A 21451-nucleotide genomic window follows, 5' to 3' on the forward strand; every position below is an offset into this window, starting at 1 on the left:
ATGAATTATCATTTTTAAACAATGAAAAAAATTACATATTTCGTCAATGCTGTAAAGTTCAGTAGAACTAAGTATGGTTAATTTAAAATAGTTTAGGTAAATATAAGAGTAGATACTTAAATCTAATCTTGTAGGCAATAAAATGTACAACAAAATCATATTAATGATTAAAAAATTTTATAACAATTTAATAATAATAATAAAAATAAATATTATAAGCACGCCATAATATAACTCAAAACTTGTTATTACACAATTTAAAAAATCTATTGCTTCCAGTAAAATAAATACTAAGTTTATCAGAAAAAAATGAATAAAAAATAAATAAATGTTCTTATAAATTTAAAAATGTAAAAAATTAAATGTTAGTTTATAAAAAGATTATTTTCTATTAATTAATAAGTAGATGTTAAACAACATTTAGATAAAATAAAAATTAAATTAAAATAATTTTAATAGATATGTTATATGAAACAGGAAAACAATTATTTTTGATAAGAATAAACATAAAGACATTAAGACATTAATTTGGTTAAACAATTTTAATTTTAAAACTTGTTTTCAACTGGTATTCAGGTGGCTTTGATTATAAATAGAAATATTGATTTAATATATGTTCACTCGATGTTAAAAAGCTATCATAAGTAACTACATAAAGACTTACAAAGCTTCATAATATGCTAATAAATTTAAATTATTAATCAATAGACAAAATATAGTAATTTATGAATCTGAAATGTTTTTTTTAGTTTTTTTTTCTTTTGCAATAAATCTTAGTAAAAATAATTAACATTGTTAAAATATGTTTGTACTTATGATAAATGGAAATATGAGTAATTTCCAGGCTGACCCTGTTAATTAATTTAAATAAACAGGTCGATAATCCTATAGTTTCTTAATAAATAAATATCAAAGTTTAGGAAGCACCAATAAGAACAGACCTCAAAATATATATTTTAGGTGAAGCTGCATAATATGAATATATTTTGAATCTGAGGAAATATCAAAACAATTTTTTTTTAATAGCTCCTAAATAGTCATGGTTATGTGTTTATGCATAGTATACTGTAATATATATATATAGGATATATATATAATTTCACATTGTATGCAAATTTAATAACCCATTTCCAAAATAAAAATACATTTAAAAAAAGTAATAATCCTTTAAAAATAAAAATACTCAAGTACACTTAAAATCTATGAATACAATGTTTTTTCCACCCATTCTTCCATTGTAAATGAGGCAATATTTTTGTTGTCAGGATCGCGTTCTTTGAACATATCTAGAAATTTAAAAGTTTTCAATTATATTCATAGATAATACTATTATTTTATCAAAGAGGTAAAAAAAAAAATAATATTATTGTAAACTTTATATTAGGTAGGTTATGAAAAATGAAATAAATTCAATTTCAAAGTATCTTCTATTATATAGAATACATCAAATCTTCAGTCAAATAACAAACTAAAAATGTATTTACTTATACATTTTTTTCTATAATTATAGAAATATTAATTTTATTTATTTATTAAATAATTGATACTTAATAATTTATCATTAATTAATTTATTAAATAATATATATGAATAATATAAAAATTTTCCCAATTAAATAAGCTTTTTATGGCAGGCTACAAAGTGTTTAAAAACATTTAGAACAATACAGAAAAATACGATAATGGCCATAAAGCTTAATCATCAGATCGATTTTAAAATATTATTTTCTGGGTTATGTTGAATAAATATTTTGATAGTTTACTAAACCGTAATATGGCTTGTTGGGTTATTTCATTATTTGATCTAAAATGGGTGGTTAAACAAAAATCAAACCATTCTTGAAAATAAATGTCTAATTTTAGGGAGCTTAATGAATTCAAATTTAACTTACCAATCATAGTTTTTAATCTTACGGCGCACATGATGAAATCGTCAAACATTATATTTCCATCTTTGGTTGCGTACCGATGACACATAATATTCAGAATGTGTGTATTCAAATGGTACCCAACTGAATTCAATGCTTGCCTTAATTCAAATCCATTTATGTAACCCTTGCTTTCTTTGTCATACATTTTAAAGACAGTCTAAATTGGGACACATATATTTTAAAATATTTTCATACTCAAATATCAGTTTAAGTTTCTAGCAAATATATTCACTATTTAGCTAAGATTTATTACCTTCCACTGTCTGATATCAATCCACAGACTTTTGAATTCTTCAAAACCAAGTTTACCTGAACGATCCCAATCCATCATAGCAATCATGCTACGGCATACATCTTTAGAGAATCCTGCTTTTTCCATTTCTGAAAATATTAATTTTTTAGTACAATGTAATTTAATCTAAGCTGGCTAGAAATTACCAACATCAATTACCAACATCAATATGGAATTTAATTAAATATCACCTAATTTTAAAAATAAAATACTTACTGAATGTAGAAGCTAAAGGCGATCCCTGACAGAAAGACTCACAGAATGTCTGAAGTAAGTTGACAAGGAGATTATCTCCAGCAGTTGTATTACTTGCCACATCTACAAATGGTATAATCAAATGGGCAACTATGTTAGTTAAGGTTCAAACTCATGCATACAATCAATAACTTTACTATTTACAAGAGTAAAATAATATGATTAAAAAATTATTCATTCTAATTTTTTTCTGGAATTAACATTTGACTGATACTAAAGTATGTCTTAAGCTCTCATAATTTTTTTCTCAAGTTTATGTGGTTTATATTTATAAATGAGACCAAGATGAACACATACTTATAAGTTATAACATTTAAATGTTCACATATAGAATTATCTTAAAAATAATTGAAAAAATGTGATTATGAAAACAGTTGAATTGTTAAATCAATTAAATATTAAATTAACACATATTTTAAAAGGCGGTTCAATTCAGTTAAAAGCTTAACAAAACACATTGTCACTGGTTAAGGGTGTGATTTAACATTAAATTAACATACACATATCAAACTCTGAGTTTATTATTTAGAGATCTGCCACACACTGATACATTGTATTAATTTTGCTATGAGAATTTAATGAAAATATACACCTAACCTAATCTGTACTTATCATACAAATTACAAAATGTACGAGATACCTAGTATACATTTGAAAGTAAATTCTTAAGAATATAAGATTCTTTATTTTATTGAATAGTTAAAATAATAGTATTTTATACCTGAGCTAATGGATTACTGCTTACGAAACTTGTGATTAAAAAAATAATAATAGTAAAATTATAAAACTTGATATTAAGACAGGGAAAAAATTATATGTTAAAAAATATGTATAAATGAGATAGCAATTCAATGTGTGGCGTCCTTTTACCTACAATACATTATTTAATTAGAAAACAAACTATGTTATGTTTATGTAAATAAGTTTATAAAATGTCATTAATAATTTACCCTAATTCTGTTTTTATGTTATAATACATTTTGAATAATAAATACGCAAATAAAAATGAATTGTATTGAAGTAGATACATATTTTTTTTGAATATGTACACTTGTTCATAGATTTTTAACCTACCGTTTCTCATAGCATAATCCAAAATATCTTTAAGTTCCATCCAATCAACTTCTTGGTCATCACCAGCCAATTTAAGGAAGAATTCTTTAATTTTCTCATTAGCTTTATCAACTTTATCTGGCTCAGGCTCTTGTTCTTTAATCTAAAAAAAAAAAAAATGATATTTAAGTAATGTAATGTAACTTAATTATTTCTAATACAAATAATAATACATAGAGCATATTAGTACTACCTTCACATCGACTTCACCCATTCCTACTTCATCATCAAGCTCCCTATAAAAATATTGTCGATTAGAATAACAATAAATTTGAAAAGCTAATAATAATTATCACTTACGCCATGTTATTTTCATGTTCTGAGAATACTCTGAGTAAAAATTCACCTTGGTCATTTGGGTCGAATGTGGAAGGCACAATACAATATGTACCGGGCGGTAGACTGAATCGACTACTGATTTCTCTCAAGTTAATAAAAGTAGGACTTCTTGCTGTAGAAGCATTATACTTAAAAAAATTTGTGTCAAGTGGTTTCGGTAAAGAGTCTGGGTTAATGAGCTATAACAAATGTTATTTTTTTCAAATATTATTCAAATAAAGCTGCATACTAAATATAGCTTGCATTACTAAATTTTTAAACATATATTTTTAGATTAACATTCATGCTTTTTTCTTGATACCTGATATACAGCAAATCCAATTGTTAAACATTCAGCTCCTATCTTTCGTTGGGCACGTCTATTTTTTTGCATCAAAGCAACAATTACGGTACACTTACGCTCTTCGTCCTCTTCATCAGGATCTTCTAATGTAATGCGATACTGAGGGTTGCTTGCAAATGTTTCTAAATTCAAAGTAATTAATATAAATTATTGTTATACTATGATAATTGTTGATAATAGTTTCCAAAACTATACCTAGAAAATTACGACATCCACCAGCAGTAGCACCTCGGACCCATTCACCCTCAAACACACTCATTTCCCATCTTTTATTGGAATCTTCACCAAGCTGTTCTTTGGTTAGCAGATCAGGATTCAAATTGCAAATTTCCAACCGAGAGAAATATTTGACAAAATCTTTGTACGACATCCAAAACTCACCATCAGCATCAAATATCAAACCTAATGATTGTTTGTCGGACTCAGATATAAACCTCCACTCAGCGGATCTATAAAAAATATTTAGAATTTTTATTAAAAGGAATAATAATACTTTTATACTCTACCTAGTCAATAATATTATAACACAACAACTTGGGAAATTAAATAATGCCTACTTATCACTCCAAGGGCCGTTCCATTCTGCTTCATTACCCCATGGATTTCGAAGTCTGAGCAGAGGTATTTTACCCGTTGTATTTGGAGTTGTAATGTCCACATATGTTACCCTGGTTATACTGTACGCATGACCTTTAACCAATCCTTGTGGTGTTTCCATCTCAGTAACGCTTGGGTCAGCCTTAAAAAATAACAAATGACAATATTAAATCATATCTTCTGGACAGAATAAAAAGTGAAATTACAATTTGTGTTCGGGAAAAAATTAGGACTGTCAAATTATAGCTATCCAAGTAATAATATCATAATTGTTGATAAATAAACTGTTTAAACTAATTAAAATTACATAAAAATGGAAAATTATTTTTATCCAACTATACATAATATTGTACTATAATGAAGCGGAATAGACGCTTGGGAATTGGGGAGAGTAAACATAGGCTCTACTACTTGTATTACCTCTCTATGCCATAGAACCAGTGGTTAATGGCAATAACCCTGTATAGAGTAAAATTATATATTATGTATAAAAATTATTTTTCAGACTTTTATTAAATCTAATACATATAATTTTTTTTATTTTACCTCAATTGAACAACCCATTAGTGATTGACGTTGAAAAGCTTTCAGCATGATCGTGAACAAATTGGGTGGAACTTCATTTAATTCATACATTTCTGACACACCACCAGTGAAATCCTCCATAGCCTCACATGTGCTACCTCCTTTTAATGCTTCATATGATCCATGAATTCTAGAAGATAACATATTTTTATCATCCTTAATATTTTGTATAAATAGTATAAACAGAAATAAGATCAAAGAGACAGCATTAAGCACTTAAAATAGGTACAATAGGTACATACTTGACAATAGAAATCATCAATAAATATTAAAATTGTTATAACATTTTAGTGACCAACATTATATCAAATTTCAAATAACAATAATAATTCAGAGCTATAATAGCTAATAATTATAGCCTATAGGAATTCTTAATGCTCAAATAATTATTATACTACGATTTTATTAAAATAGTTATAATTTAATTAGTCAAAGATCTCATACGGGTAAAAATAGATTTGCCTTATTGAAATGTCAGTGGAACATCAAAACTATGCCAGATGAAGTAATTTATGAGTTGAGTCTAAACAATGGAAAGTTGGATGGATTTTGTGTTATGGGTGTTAATGACTTTGAATTTGTATTAACAATATAGTAAAGTAATATTTAATAATTTTAATCATATAAGAATGCACAATATTATATCTAATTGTAATAGCTTTGATGATATTTTAAAATTATACAACACACATATTTATTCTCAATGGTAATAACTGCAGGGCTTAGTTTAAATGCCCTAAAAACTATACAAAAATGATCTACAAAATGGAAAAAATGCCCTAAAACCATGACCCAAACATTTTTTAACACTTCTTATCACAAGAGCACCCGCAAAAATATAAACCAGCGTCTAACAGGGGGGGGGGGAGGTAAAGTCAAAAGCTTCTTATAATACAGTACATTTTTTTTTTATTACAAACCTATTAACATTATTTAATAATGACTAATGATGAATGGTTGAAACAAAATTTCTTAAGCTAATATTTTGAATTCAAAATTTATTTAATCTAAAAATGTATGTAATGTTTAAACCTGCACTAAAAATTGACTAATTGTCCTAACACGTTTACAAAAATATGACGAAAGTATGGGGGGAAAATGTGAAATACAAGGTTGTTTTTTGTTCTCTGGAGTAGGTATGAAACGAATTTTGTACTAGAAAAACATTGCTTGAGACTTCTCAAAAATAATAATGCGTTTTGCATTAAAATCCATTTTGCAAAAAAAGATATTAATTAAAAGGACGTTAAGCGGACATTTGTTGTACAAGTGCGTAATTTAGAAAATTTTACTCTCAGCAAATCAGGTGTAGCTGCGTTAGTTTAAAAATTTGAGTGAATTGACTTCTTATACAATTTTAAAGTAAGAATATTATCTAGGGTATCTTATAGGTTTTTTATTATATTTTAATATTAATGCCATTTATGAGTATTTTAAAATTGTAAATTGTCCGTACATCTTAAAATATTCATAACTCGCTTTAAAATTAAAATATAATAAAAACCCATATATATGCCCCACATCAGGTATGGAAAGTCCATGGCAATAAAAAATGTTGATGGCACGTTAAAAATAAAAATATTTATACTATACCTAATATAAAAATATTATTTTTATTTTTAATAATAAATAACATCACAACGTATGCATTAATATCTTCAGATAAAATTTAAAATCATATCAAGAATTGAACGATAAATAGACGTATGCTTATAATTCGTACCTCAATTTTTGTGTACCTTTTTTCATAGTTAAATGGCGCACTCAAAAAAAAATGTTATTTTTGGCAAGTAGGGTCAAAATAATTTTCTGCCCCTTGCCTAGATAATACATGTTCCTTTAAATGTTATAACAAGTCAATACACTCTAAGCTGTAAACTAAAAGAGCTAAACGTGATCTGATGAACTTAAAATTTGCTATGTTGCGCATTTGTAAGACGTAACAAATGCACATGTGTTGTTTCCGTCTGGCAAATGTAAAACATAGGAAAAACCGTATCGCGCGGGAAAGAATCGAGAAGGCTTACTTAAGAAACGAAATTTTCACCGCATAAAAAACAGAACCATGACTGAAAAATATCGTTGTTTTTATTATTTCGATATCGGGATTACAAAGAAAGTTATTCATGTTAGAAAAATACAAAAATAATAGATTTTGAAACAATATAAAAACTTTTTTTGTTTATTAGGTTATGAGTAGGTACCACGTATAATTTAATATCGATGTCACTATCTGTATTAAAAATAATTAGATTAAAAGTAATTCTTACATCTTGCCCCGGGTGGGATTTTATTCTAGGGGCGAGCTTGTTCACAAAACAGATTATGTCTATAGAATTTTAGCAATGTGTTAAAAATGTTATTTCTTATAATGTAATTAAAATTCTAAAGCAAAACGGGGTTGAGGGGGAGCTCCTCTCAACTATTAACAACAGATGTCAAAGGCTGTAATTTTTTTTTTACACAATAATAGATACTATATGTTCTATAAAATGTAAATTATATCAGGCAGAAATCAAAATGGGCACCACTGCACAAAAAAATTACATTACATTGATGGTAGATACAGCAGTAATCCGGTGGTATTGGCTTTTAAGGGGGTACTTATATCTAAATAATTTAAACTGCTTACTTGGCATAGGCTTTCTCCAAGAGAGCACTCCAGAATTCATTTTCAGTTGCTGAATGAAGAAATATTAACTTTCCATGATAAGTCGGTAAACGATCGTCAACAACCACGTCAACCCACCTGCCATACTGCCAAAATCTGAAATAACCGAAAATTATATAATACGATACACACATTAACTAAAATTAATAATACATTTACCTAAAGTGAAATATTCCCGCGTATTTATTATCGAAACCTTGATCATTTGGTACTACTTGATAAAACAGTTTTTCGTTCAAAGTCAAATTGGCAACGGCAGCTAACAACCAGCAGTCACCTGTCAAAATTAACAAAGACTTGTATAAAGTTTAGAGTATCGACCTAATCTATTATTATTTAAATTCAATGTTTCTAACGTAAAATAAATAATACAAACAGTTTTGTATATTAAAGTTTTTATTCTATTTACCCAATTCTCCTTGCTGTACATCGAATCTTGAAGCCCCTTCAATAAATAACTGCGGATTACTTGCGATCTCCTAAGGATACAATTCTTAGTGTTATTTAATTAAGTGCTCAGATGTTAACTGTTAATAAAAACATTTATTTAAAATCTATATGCTTACGCTTGGTCTTCGCCACTCAAATCGTTTATCTGGCGATTTGCTAAAAAATAACGAGGAATCAACTGTATCAAAATCCGGATCCTCGAAAAGTGCTCCTTTTTGTAGGCATTGATCTCGGAGTACTTCAAAGTCCTGGACATCTCCAGCTCTTGGTCGAAAACCAGAACCCCGTTCGCCAATCTTAAACATTTAAAATACAATTATTTCATTTATTTAACAAATTTTAACATATTTGTTCACCAACCACGATCAAGTTTACTTTTATATGAGGTATATTTCAAACATTAAAACATCCATTATTGTCTTTTTTTGTGATTATATAATTTGCGTTGCATTAAAGTAAAGGTCAATATTCCCCTGTGGAGTTAACGTTATAATAGCTGACAGGCTAAATGTTTCGGCTCATTATTTATCGAATTAAGTTTATAAAAATATAATATAATACATTAATACCTATTACGCGCATTTCACATCGTGTCATATAAAACACTTATGCCTATAATTGTTTTAATTTTAACACTTCGCAATATTGTCAAACTTTTAAAATGTCATAGTCCCAAGTTAATATTTATTACTCATTAACGTTTCGGTGTAAACTATATCGAACAAATCATTTTTTTTAAATCGTGAAACATATTATATTGTTCACCAACAAGGTGAGTTACAATGTGACATAACGTTACATGATCATAATACATAAAAATCAAATATTTAGTACATTTTAAGGACTACGATTTCATATTTCCGCAAAGCGGAAGTATATGCGGATGAATTTGTACGTCATTTCTGTAAATGTTGTTTAAAAACTCAGGCATTCAAAAAAATAAATATATTAAACATTATAATATTATGATTTCGTATTTTATTATATATCATTAAGTAAGTACCTAAAATATTTAGTTCACGATCAGCACAAATAATAATTTCCATGATATATAATATTTTGTCTGTTGTTGAAGTTGATAATTTATTAGGTATGTTTAACAACTATAATTAACAATGCATTTTATATTCACGACAAAATATGCGCTTTGTATATTAACGACAATCACGATACGACGTCAGACAATCAACTCTAATTTCCGTACCTATGTATCACAGTCTTCATTGGTGTAGGTTGTTACCGATACAATAGTCATAAGTGTCAAATAAGTCGAATAAAAAAAATAATATCTATGAAAACTTTAGTATGTACCTAAATAATTCCATCAACATAGAAACTGAACTAACAGCTTTTTATCGGCTGAGAAATTAAAAATTAAAAATACAGCAACACGAGTCAACAAAACTTTCGTTCAATTTGCGTACATGTATTGAAGCAGTTTAGTAGCTCAGCAGGGCTAACTATTAATTAAGTTCAATAAACACATAGATACGTCATATAAAAACTTGCGATTACATAATACAGGTTGTCGCAATTACGCAATACATACGATATTGATAGAGAAAAAGTACGCGTTTCGACGTTGTATCGTCTTAAGTATAGTAACCCTAAGACTCGTATACAACATTTACGTGTTACTGTGCGAAAACCGAATTTCGAATTTCCATGTTGGGAAGAAAACATAAGTACATCGCGACGACGACCTGTTGCTGCATAATATGGAAAACCGACTTTAGCGGTCCACGTCGGTCGTGTGACATTTGTAGATACTATATCATACAATACCTACGTAACAATTAATAAATATAATGTGTGAAATTTAGGTAACGAAAACGTGTCATTCGCAAGCCTCGACGGCAAGCCGAACACGGGAATGCCTACGCTTTACTATGGAGGAAACGAAACGAAAAAAGGAGCGGTTCGAGTCGAGTGCTGTGCAAATTTGACGAGTTCAGACCCGTCCAAAAAACCCCGGGCAACGGTGCGGTACTCGACGTGTAGCTGTATACGTCAAGTGCGATGCATAGTACAAAAAAAAAAAAAACGAGATTCAATCAAAACCGTAATGCTTACGTAGTAGACCAACGTTTTCCCTTGTCTGTAAGGCATTTGAGCGGTGGTGATTCGCCGGACGAATAATTATCACGATATTATTGCAACGACGAGCGTCTCGGTGTCCGCAATGATAACACTCCTGGCCTAATAACAACACTGTTGTACCGCGTCCTTATAACACGGCGTTCAACGGCCACGGTCTGACTGCCACTGAACCCTAACCGGAGAACGACGAAACGCGCGTGATGATGATAATTATTATTGTTATATTTTTCGGGGCGAAGCGAAAAAGGCGTGTCGTCGTCGTCGTCCTGGGCCGCAGTCGTCGACGCCGCGTGTCTCGCTTTATTGATCGCCCGTACCGGTCGGACGCAGGGATACTCAACATTCGGACGAGTGAGTGCGGCCGACTCTTCCGCCAGAACAGTCGAAAGACCGTTGTGAGGGATTGGGGGGGGGGGGGACCTCAAAGGGACGGTTTGTTACACACAATGGCATTGCACCGGGACGAGACTGCAAGCGAATGTTGACCGTTACACACTATTGCAGGTTGTACCTACCCATCGTTTATCTTCAGAAATCGTTCCGACACAATTGTACGAACGATGACTGATACGAATACGATTTTTAGCGAATGATAATAACTCGGACTTGCGGATGGGTTCGTAGCCAGGATTTATTTATTTTTTCTGGAGGGAAAGGGTTCCATGTTCAAAAATATTACAAATTATCAACAAAAAGATTTTGATATTTTATAATTTTTAAAAGTAAACTTCAAACATTTTATTATTTAAATAAAATTCAAAATATTACAAAATACAGAATAAATACTATACAAAAAAAAAATACAATTAATAATTGTGGTATTTATTTATATTATGTAAATATTAGTATTAAGTTATAAGTGATATCGTATTTATAGGTAATAAATTATAGGTGTTACGAGTGTTGAAAACCCCCAAAAGTATCAACAGAGGTTTAACGATCGTTTTGGACATTAAAAAGTGTAAAACACAAACTCTACATAATCGTTTAATGCTCTGATGTCTGTTAACTGGGAATTAACTATTTAAATAAAAGACGTGACTGATTTGATTGCAAAATCAAATAGAACATTTTCATTATAAATTATAAAAATATGATTTATCTTCGGGTAAGAATTAGAATCACACGCGTCTGCATTGCCATGTCTGTGATGGTTTTTTAAAATATTTTTTAAATTTTATTCATAAATACCTAACGTGTTTCTTTAGTAAATTTAATAGGTATTTAAAATAAATGTTGAGATTTTTATTTTCTAAATGTTTTTTTATTGCGACTTTTGGTAACACTATTTTTTTTTTCAAACGATTTGCTTTCTTTACAGTTACAAGTATAATTAAAAATAATTAATTTTGATCATTAATATTGGTAAATGACAACAAGTTAGCATGTGCCATTAGCTGGTATTCACATTATTTCTATAGACAAATGTCTTTATTTTAATCAAACCCTTTTTCCCAAATTCAAAATGAAATTATCGAAACATGATAAAAAACAGATATTTTATGATATTATTCTAGTAAATTGCGAGAATAAATATCCCGATAATTTTGCTTATTCGTAATACGAGAAATTTTAATTTTAGCATCAAAACATAGATTGGATCAAGCCTGTTGAAAGATTGTTGAAAATGATTCGTTTGTGTTTTGTCGCATAATATAATATATGACATGTTATGTTTCAATTTTTTTTTGCAATACTGTTCGTATATTTAACAGCAGATGAAAGATAACGCTTAGGATTTGGCGAATAATATGACAATAGAAGAGTGAAGCTTAAAATATTTTCACAAAAAAGTATATAATGAAACTACAATACACATATTTTTTCTATAGCTGCCAAAAATGAAGAACACTACTGAAATCTCATGAACCATTTCTAAAATACATATTATAATTATAAATATACACATATAGGTACTATATATTATTTACAAAAGGCCCCGCGCATTTCTTTTAAGTACCCTAATTATTCCAATTTTCCAACCAATTATATTGAAACTGAAATTTTTTTTATATTAAATTTTCAAACAGAAGAAATGTAGAACTTTGTTGGAATACACAATGAATTGTACACTTTTAAAAATATCGTTATTTGTAGGTAATTGACGAATTACTTTAAAACCGATTCATAATCAATAAAACTGGTACTCACGATGTCAGATGTATATAAAAATATCGTTATTTGTAATTGACGAATTACTTTGAAACCGATTCATAATCAATAAAACTGGTACTCACGATGTTAGATGTATTTTAAAATATCGTTATTTGTAATTGACGAATTACTTTGAAACCTATTCATATTCAATAAAACGGGTACTCACGATGTTAGATGTATTAATTGATGTACAACTATTACACATTGATTGACTTTGTTCACGACTCTCGTTATTTTGATTTAATGGCGCATTAGTAGACGGGTTTTTTGGTCCAGGTTCAAAAAAACTACCAAGCTCACTTATTCTCATACTTGATGATTATTTAAGTATGAACAAAATTAAATGAAATAAAAATTACGTTTTTGTATAAAAGGTGTCAATTGTCGACTGACGACTAGGCATAGGATTTAATTTTCTGGGCATCTTATATGCGCAAATGTATGATAAAAAAATATAATATTTACGATCTAGTTCTGTCGATAATGGAAAATATTGTGATTGTTATATTTAAATATTAATTTATGTGTATACACTATAATGAATATTGTGCACTTCCTTATCTATACGATTGTATTATGCTGGTTTTTACATATTTATGTGCGTGTCAATGTTTTCTCAACACAATTTAATATTATTTTGATTTACATATTACTATTATTATTAGGTATATTAGTTGAACATAAAAAAACGTACCTACATAGCAGAAAAAATTTCAAGGGTCCGGGACTTGTATGCATTCGCATATTTGTTATGGTTTCCTACGTAGGTACTATTAATATGCTGACTGAGAACAAAATACGTTCCATAATATTGTGAATTTAAAAAAAAACTATTTTTTTAATACATATATTTTAGTTATATTTCAATACCTAAATTTAGCATATTGTTTTACGGTTAGAGAATGTTTTAAGGTTTTAATAACATATTAACTATTTATAATTTGGGCTTATCGCGTATAATGTATAAAATAAAAAAAATTATGTATCACGTTTTGCAGTCTTATAACTGAGCATGTATTTTAGTTAATAATGTTTTATGACGCATCTCACCGATACAAAACCAAATATTACCCCTTTGTGTGAGACAAATAATGATAAGTATAGTATAGTGGATTTAATAAAAACAAATTATCAACATTCACCGTATCATACCTTTAAATCTTAAATCATAAGGTCATCGTTGGTTAAACTCTTGAACAAGCTATGTATATAACATAGCTTTACAAACTGAAAATTAAGTTTATTACGTTTATATTATAAAGTAAAGCAGGCCACTAAAAATTTAATTTTCACTTCCCCTCTCCCAAGCAAAAATTCTGAGTATACACTCCTAAAAAAACGTCGTATAGTATCGAACTCAATAAGCAAAACTGACTATTTACTCAAACGCCAATTGACGTTATTGTACATTGTACGGGTTTTTTTAAATATTATAATTATATTATGTTCAGCCGATCCGGTAATATTTTACTTTAAGTTCGTCCTACGAATTTTACTTATATTCAATCGACACAATCGGTGAGTATTGATATTACAATAGGATGACTAAATTTTTATCCGAGTGGTGAGAACCCGATTTGTGTTATGTGATATTTATATAATATTTTTCAATAGTGTTGCAAACAGATCTCATATAATTGATTTCTAAACATTATTTTTTTATTATTTCAATAGAGCCATCTGCATCACTGTAATTCAGATAGCTGAATAGCTCAAATAATAAAGGTGAATAATTAAGCATAAATTCAACAGATACAACACCATGCATTACATACTACATAAATTAGAAAATTAATGATAATAAAGTATAATTTCTACGATAAAGGGATTCGACACTAGTGGTGCGATAAGAAATGTAAAAGAATATTGAATTCGTTATGAAGTTTAACTTAAAACATCGATTATCTCATTGTTTCAAATTCCAACTTTTATTTTTCCCTTAATTTAGGTTTGAAAATGTCTAATTGGAAGAATTTTTAAACATTGACGATCATTAGCGGAAAAAAAATAATAAAAGTGGGACGATCGGCCTCAAATAAACTTAATAAATAATTTAAATATGTTTACAGATTTCTTATCACACTACTAGTTTTTTTGAATGATGAAAAGTAGATTCATGCTTTTTAGTGTTAAGTTTTAAGCTTATGTTAAGTACTATTGTCTATTTGAAACCACTGATCGCTGACATGTGCGTGCAAGTGCGCGAGCGCCCCCTATCTCTTTTACCATTACTGTCACACACATTAATGAGTAATGAGTAGTGAATAATGATCAGGTACTACGCACACATATACATGACACGCAAGAACGCTCTTAAGAAATAGCATAAATTTAAATTCTTCAAAAAGGTCAAGTTTCGAATCAGAGTTTTCTACAGTACACAATGATATATAGGAAGTTCAATATCATAGCTAGGTAGCCCTATAGCAAAGGCGCAAATAAGGGGAGGCTACAGAGGCTAAACAATCCAATTATTTCCTAATTTTTAAAAACTCATTCAATATTATTATAATAGGGCTTCAGCCTCCCCCCCCCCAATCTCTAACGCTATTTTCGCCTATAAATTATAGGTATACAACTACCTATACATTATTATTATTTATTACAATAGGTAGAAAGTAGATTAGATGCAATATGGTACAAATATTTTTAATTTAATGATAGTAAATGTGGTATCTGTAAAAATAAATCATAGTATTAAAGACAAAATATATATAGTGGTTGGAACCAGTTATAATTTGAAATATTATATATTATTGAATAGTTATATGTAACTACGAAAAAGAAAAAAAAGTGTTATGACTATAAAAATTTGAAGTTAAGTTCGTAAGCATCTATGAAAGTGTATTTGTTAAATTATTATAAACAACTATGCGTATATCAGTCTACTCATCAACAAAATAAAAACTCCATGACAATACTATAGACATCTATTCTTAGCTCTGTTTATATAAGAACCAAATTTGGTTTTTATATCATAAATATTTATCAAACGATGATGAGTGTTGGTTGTTCTTGTTCGCACATATCAATTTGGTATATAATTTCGTAAAAATTATTACTCAACAAATAGTGGTACTTAAATCCTAAAATTAATTTATTATACAGAGTGTCACACTGTCGCCAAAACACTTATTGATTCGTGTTATTTTAATATGTGTGATACTCAATGTGTGGAAAGATTTTTCTTGAAAAAATGTAATTTAAATGTTTATGGTTTATCACTTTTTAAAGCTACCTAGGTACGACGAGTTATTCAATTTATATCAATATGATTTGTATACATTATAAGTGCATGTTTTGTATCTAGCAAACCCCTTTTTTACATCCTAGATCCACCCCTCGTAGGATACCGACCCCTTTACACTTAATATATCTCGGACATTTAGCGAAAAAAGCTATAAGCCAGTTAGCTCTTGAATATTTTATTCAAAAACTGCTAGAATGCAAACTGTAAATAAAGCTATAACTGCTAATAATAATTGAAAAGTTAAATACTCAATAAAACTGTGTAAAACACAATAGTTAAGCATCAGTTTTTTGAACGAAATATTATACGGGTATCGAAACGATATTCGAAAAAAAAAACTAAAAAGCGTTACCAATATTCGCATAACCGTTACATCAAACCCACAGTGAATATATTATAATATTTGTATGATGATCTGTGTGCAAGAAACTAAATGAAAAAATATATATAAAATTAAAATATTTATAAACAAATTTATAAATTTATAGTTTATAAGTGTACAGACAATGTATTTATAAATAAACTTTTTCAAAACGTGACTTGTGATAATAGTATTTATTATAGCTGTAATTTTTTACTTTCTCTATCTATTTCAACAATTAATATTTGATTGATGACTGATGTCCTCTACTTGAATAATTTATATAATTTCTAAACAAAGGCACTTTGGTGCTTGCCTATACGGCTATACTTATAAATAGGTAATAACTAATAAGGTATTCTTATTTATGAATTGGTCTTTACCCCCTCCATCCTTTATTTTATGTGTATACGATGTTAGATAATAATTCTTAGACGTGTCTTATAACTTATAAATTATAACCGTAAAAACCTAAATAATTAATTATGTTTATTTAATTGTATTTATTTAAACCTAAAATAAAATCTGAGACCATTTTACTGTTGTAACATAATATATTAAAAAACAATAGATGCTAATATCTTCAAAAATATTTATTTTTTTATGTCATATCTATATTACATATTATAATGATATATGTAATATGTATTGTATGTACATTGTACCTATTAATTAGTGTTAATATCCCAGTACCAAAGCTGAATTTTATTCATTATTGATAAAAAAAAAAATAATAGACTTTATTCTAGGTTCTATAATTAACTAGTAGGTACTATACTATGTTGTGTTGTAATTAAAAAAATTGTACGATTTAGCTAAACGACTGCCATTTACGTGCCTACGAACGGTGAGTGTATAACCCACTAACCGTGTTGGTACTCTACAGCCTAAACATACGTAGCTATAGTACTTTAAATACAAGCTCTTTAATGAAATTAAATTAGAATTCAAAATATTAACAAAAATTAACATTAGTATAGTTTAAAAAAAAAATTATTAAAATGTAATAAATTAATATTTTAAAAATAACTACAAGAAAAAAGTTATCGGCGGGTCATTCAATGATGATACTATTACGTAGATCTATATGTTACGAGCAATGTAGAAAACCGGGCAATGTGTACATTGCAGGGTCAATGTGGTCCTGCCCGGGCAATGTAAAACACAATTTTTTTTTAACCAACTAATATTATTTTTCATTGTTCTTAAAAAATATTATCATTACCTATTTATAGGAATGATTTTTTTTTTAAACAATCATTATTAATTTTATTCATGTATCATTATAATACAATAAACTATGCATTTTTTGAAACACTGTGTATAAACTTATTTTTCTTACTAATCGTACTGCCTATTTAAAAATCAAGTGTAGAAAAGCAGACCGATTATGTAATTCCAAGTGCCGTGCTTCTAAATCTTGTTCAAATAAATAGGTAATAATAAAATTATAATTTATTATAAAAATAAAATGATGATACTTGTTATTTTTTTTTTGTTATTCCATCAAAATATTTGTAATATTATGGTACATGAATAAAATTAATAATAATTGTTTAAAAAAAAATCAATACTATAAATAGGTAATGATTATAATTCATGATAATAATGAAAAATAATATTAGTTGGTTGAAAAAAAATTTGTGGGTTACATTACCCGGACAGGACCACATTGTCCGTAACATATACACCAATCGAACAACTGCGGAGTAATACAATTATTCGTTTAATATATTTAAAGTTTCAAAAGAAATGTATAATCATAATAATAGATGCGTACTTAATTGAAATCAGAAATATTCCAAAAAATAAAAAAGGAGGATATTCGTGAAACATAAATGCAATTTCGAAAAATTGGGTCGTTGAAATATTGTATTCATATTATATGAGTCATATACTTAAAAGGAATGCATAAATTGAAATTATTTTGTTTGTGGTACTAGATGCCTTATTTTTTTTTTAATAGAACTCTTATAAATGTATTAAATGTTCAAACCTCACGTGATGGATAATGCCTGAGAAACATAAAAGTAATTTAAAATCATTCATAGGTATATACGATGTACGTTAAAAACCGTTTTATGTGAATAATATATAAATATAGGTGTATTATACCATAAAATAAGCGACGGATTGATTATCTCTATATTTTTTAGTTAAATTAAATTCGTAAAAATAAAGTCTAACACTGATTGCCAACTTGTATCGTTCATATTATTATCTATGTAAAATGATGTTAGATATAATCTATTTTATATTTTAATTTTTGATTAGTGCAATAATATCATGTAGAGTACATATAGATAGTGGAGACTGGACTTCTGGAGATACATTTTTGATAAACTAATTAAATAGCCGGTTGCTCTGAAGAGTATAGTCTGTTATAAGTTGTGACATTGAAATGTGATGTGTGTGGTGTACGACACATTCGAGGTACATCAACATTAATTTCGTATTCAGGTCTTATAAATTAAATCCATAGCCACAGGATGAGACGGATGAGTATATTTTATGACCCATTCGGATGTTTTCTTTTTCTTTATTTTAATGATCCGTGGTCAACGGTAAGTAAATGTGTTTAGTGCTCACCTCCGCTCACCATGCGAGTTCTCCTAAATCTAACCAGTGGAAATCAAAAGTATAATCCGTATAGTCCATTTTAGTCTTATTTATGTTTAATACTTTCGTTTTACACTTTTCCATATATTTATAATATATGTATAGTAAATATTTATGAATTATACCTATGGTATGATTTTCAATAATTTTTCATTACCGAAACATTAGCGAAAATTAACGATTAACTATAATTTATGGTTACTTCTAATTCTAATTATAATATCCATTACAAACACTATTCCATTATTCCTGTACCCATCGTTTATTTATTCCACGTTTCCGTATTATGTGCATATGTGCCCACAGTTATACAGACGCATATCAGTTGAATCCCATTGACCCAAATTTACACCTAATTCGGTCCAAAAAATAAAATAATTGAGTAAAAAAAAAAATTTTTCTTCCGATTTTTCAGACCTCAGACTGTGTCAAAACAAACAATTACAGCTTTATTTTATTCATTATTATTAATATTTGTTTTTATTTACTAGCTTTCGATATTCAAATTATTACAAATTATTATTATCATTGTTAAATATCGTTACCGATCATCGATTATATACCACTGATTTATATTTTTATGAAAATTGTCATCTCGTCCTATGCTGTACATATTTCATACTGCTATAGTAATAAATCACGTAGATTAGTCATTATATAACAATGATACTTACTATTAGCTTATAAAGTAGTTATCAAATATACTATAAACATTAAATTCATCTTAAATGAATAAAACTTGGAAGTTGGAGTATGGTCTTAATTTTGAAACCTTTTTTTATTCCACATTGGCAAATTTAAAATATTATAGTAACATGTGGCCTCCCAATATATTATTACAATTAATATGTTACCATAATAAATTGAAAGTTTAGTAAATAGTAAGTACATGATTAACGGTATAATAATTATACATTACTTTAATACATTAATACAGCTTATTAAATTATTTTTTTATTTAACAAACAATAACATTTAATTGTTGGTATCTATGTTATTATTTATTAAACTTACTATTTATTTGAACAAAGATTAGAGTTCCGTAACATTATTAAGTAGGTACACAAATTACCTAGCTGTTCTATACCCGCTAGGTTAAAACTCAACTTCCACCTTATATTTATGACAAAATGAATTTAGTTTTAGTTTTGAAGTGAAAAGAAATAGTTTTTGAACTGCCTCTACCACACAATAATAATAAGTAGATACTTATATATTTTCAAATAAATAATTATGGTAAGTGTGCACTGCATCAACTTGTATCTCTCGTCTACCATTTATGGATATTATGAAAAAGGTAATTATTGATAAACTAAATGTATCATGGATACAAATCAAAAAATATGATAGGTGAGTAGGTGACCTACCTATCTTGTTGTCAATCCTCATATATAATAAACAAACAGAGATCGTTTACGACTTATTTGTGTGTAACTTCTTATTGAATGTCGCCGCTGATCAAGCTCATGCAGTATTTAATAAAATATGACATTTCTGGGCACAGCTCGAGATTTCACATAGGTTGCAACTCGCAGTACATGATCGTCGTCATACTACGTATTTTCACTCGACACCGGTACTGCACGAATACATGATACACCCAATTGAGATACGGTGGTCACGACAAGTAAGAAATTAATGGATATCAGTCACTTCAAAACGTGCCTAGGCAATATAAAAGTTATATTTTATGCAGTTGAATTACAGACCAGTATAGAAATGTTCCAACTCTAAGATTACATATAGGCACCTACCAACTACTAGCTATACATTATGCGTGGAAAGAGATTCAAATTATACATCTGAACAAAATGTTTTAAATCATGGTGCATAATGCAACATTTTTTTTCTGTTTATTTGGCACAAATTAGCATTAGGTTAGAAAACATAAATTATAAATTTTTATATTCATAGGTACTATACTATACTATGAAATATTCAATACCTAATATTTGTAATTATTTATTACGAAATGATAAATTAGTCCTAAGATGCTAAAATTATTTATTTAATCACTTAGATGTTATTTTATAATTTATATTAATTTAAATATGAGTATAGATATACCGGATATTCCAAACGTATTAAGAGTGACTGTTTAATAAGCCACTATTGGTCTACGTTAATAAATAATATTGTACATTGGTATTTAGATTACATTTTAAGCTAATCAGGAATCACATTTTCAAATTGCTCAGTTGTCTATGGTTATTAAGTATGATTTATGAATTAACAGAAAAATCAAGATTGGGCAAAATAGTTCATTAGTTATTTTGTTAAGTACCCAATAGACTACAAATGATTTCAGTTTATATGAAAATTGAATGCAATTTAATTTACACAAGTAATTGCAGAACATCAAACTAAAAAAATTTAAAAATGTGTAATG

General features: G+C 28.1%; 1 protein-coding gene across 3 annotated transcripts in view; it reads right to left on the reverse strand.

Moving 5' to 3' along the window:
* Positions 1-749: 749 nt before the first annotated feature.
* LOC111029876 (calpain-A) overlaps positions 750-21451 on the reverse strand; it is a 51021-nt gene continuing 30319 nt past the window's right edge. The window contains exons 1-16 of one of the 3 annotated variants that reach the window (XM_022309105.1): positions 10649-10864; positions 8692-8871; positions 8535-8604; positions 8285-8402; positions 8087-8221; positions 5416-5584; positions 4830-5011; positions 4468-4721; positions 4231-4394; positions 3891-4108; positions 3784-3826; positions 3552-3693; positions 2439-2540; positions 2184-2311; positions 1892-2087; positions 1174-1286 (exon numbers count right to left, since the gene is read on the reverse strand). In XM_022309105.1, coding sequence (XP_022164797.1) covers positions 1201-1286; positions 1892-2087; positions 2184-2311; positions 2439-2540; positions 3552-3693; positions 3784-3826; positions 3891-4108; positions 4231-4394; positions 4468-4721; positions 4830-5011; positions 5416-5584; positions 8087-8221; positions 8285-8402; positions 8535-8604; positions 8692-8871; positions 10649-10684 — 2223 coding nt within the window. In that variant the 5' untranslated portion in view covers positions 10685-10864 and the 3' untranslated portion in view covers positions 1174-1200. Of the gene's footprint in view, positions 1287-1891; positions 2088-2183; positions 2312-2438; positions 2541-3551; positions 3694-3783; positions 3827-3890; positions 4109-4230; positions 4395-4467; positions 4722-4829; positions 5012-5415; positions 5585-8086; positions 8222-8284; positions 8403-8534; positions 8605-8691; positions 8872-10648; positions 10865-21451 lie in introns of those variants that run through there. The other 2 variants (XM_022309102.1, XM_022309104.1) reach the window with 2 other exon arrangements.

The sequence above is a fragment of the Myzus persicae genome, unplaced genomic scaffold (genome assembly GCF_001856785.1).
Source record: "Myzus persicae strain clone G006 unplaced genomic scaffold, MPER_G0061.0, whole genome shotgun sequence".
Lineage (NCBI taxonomy): Eukaryota > Metazoa > Arthropoda > Insecta > Hemiptera > Aphididae > Myzus > Myzus persicae.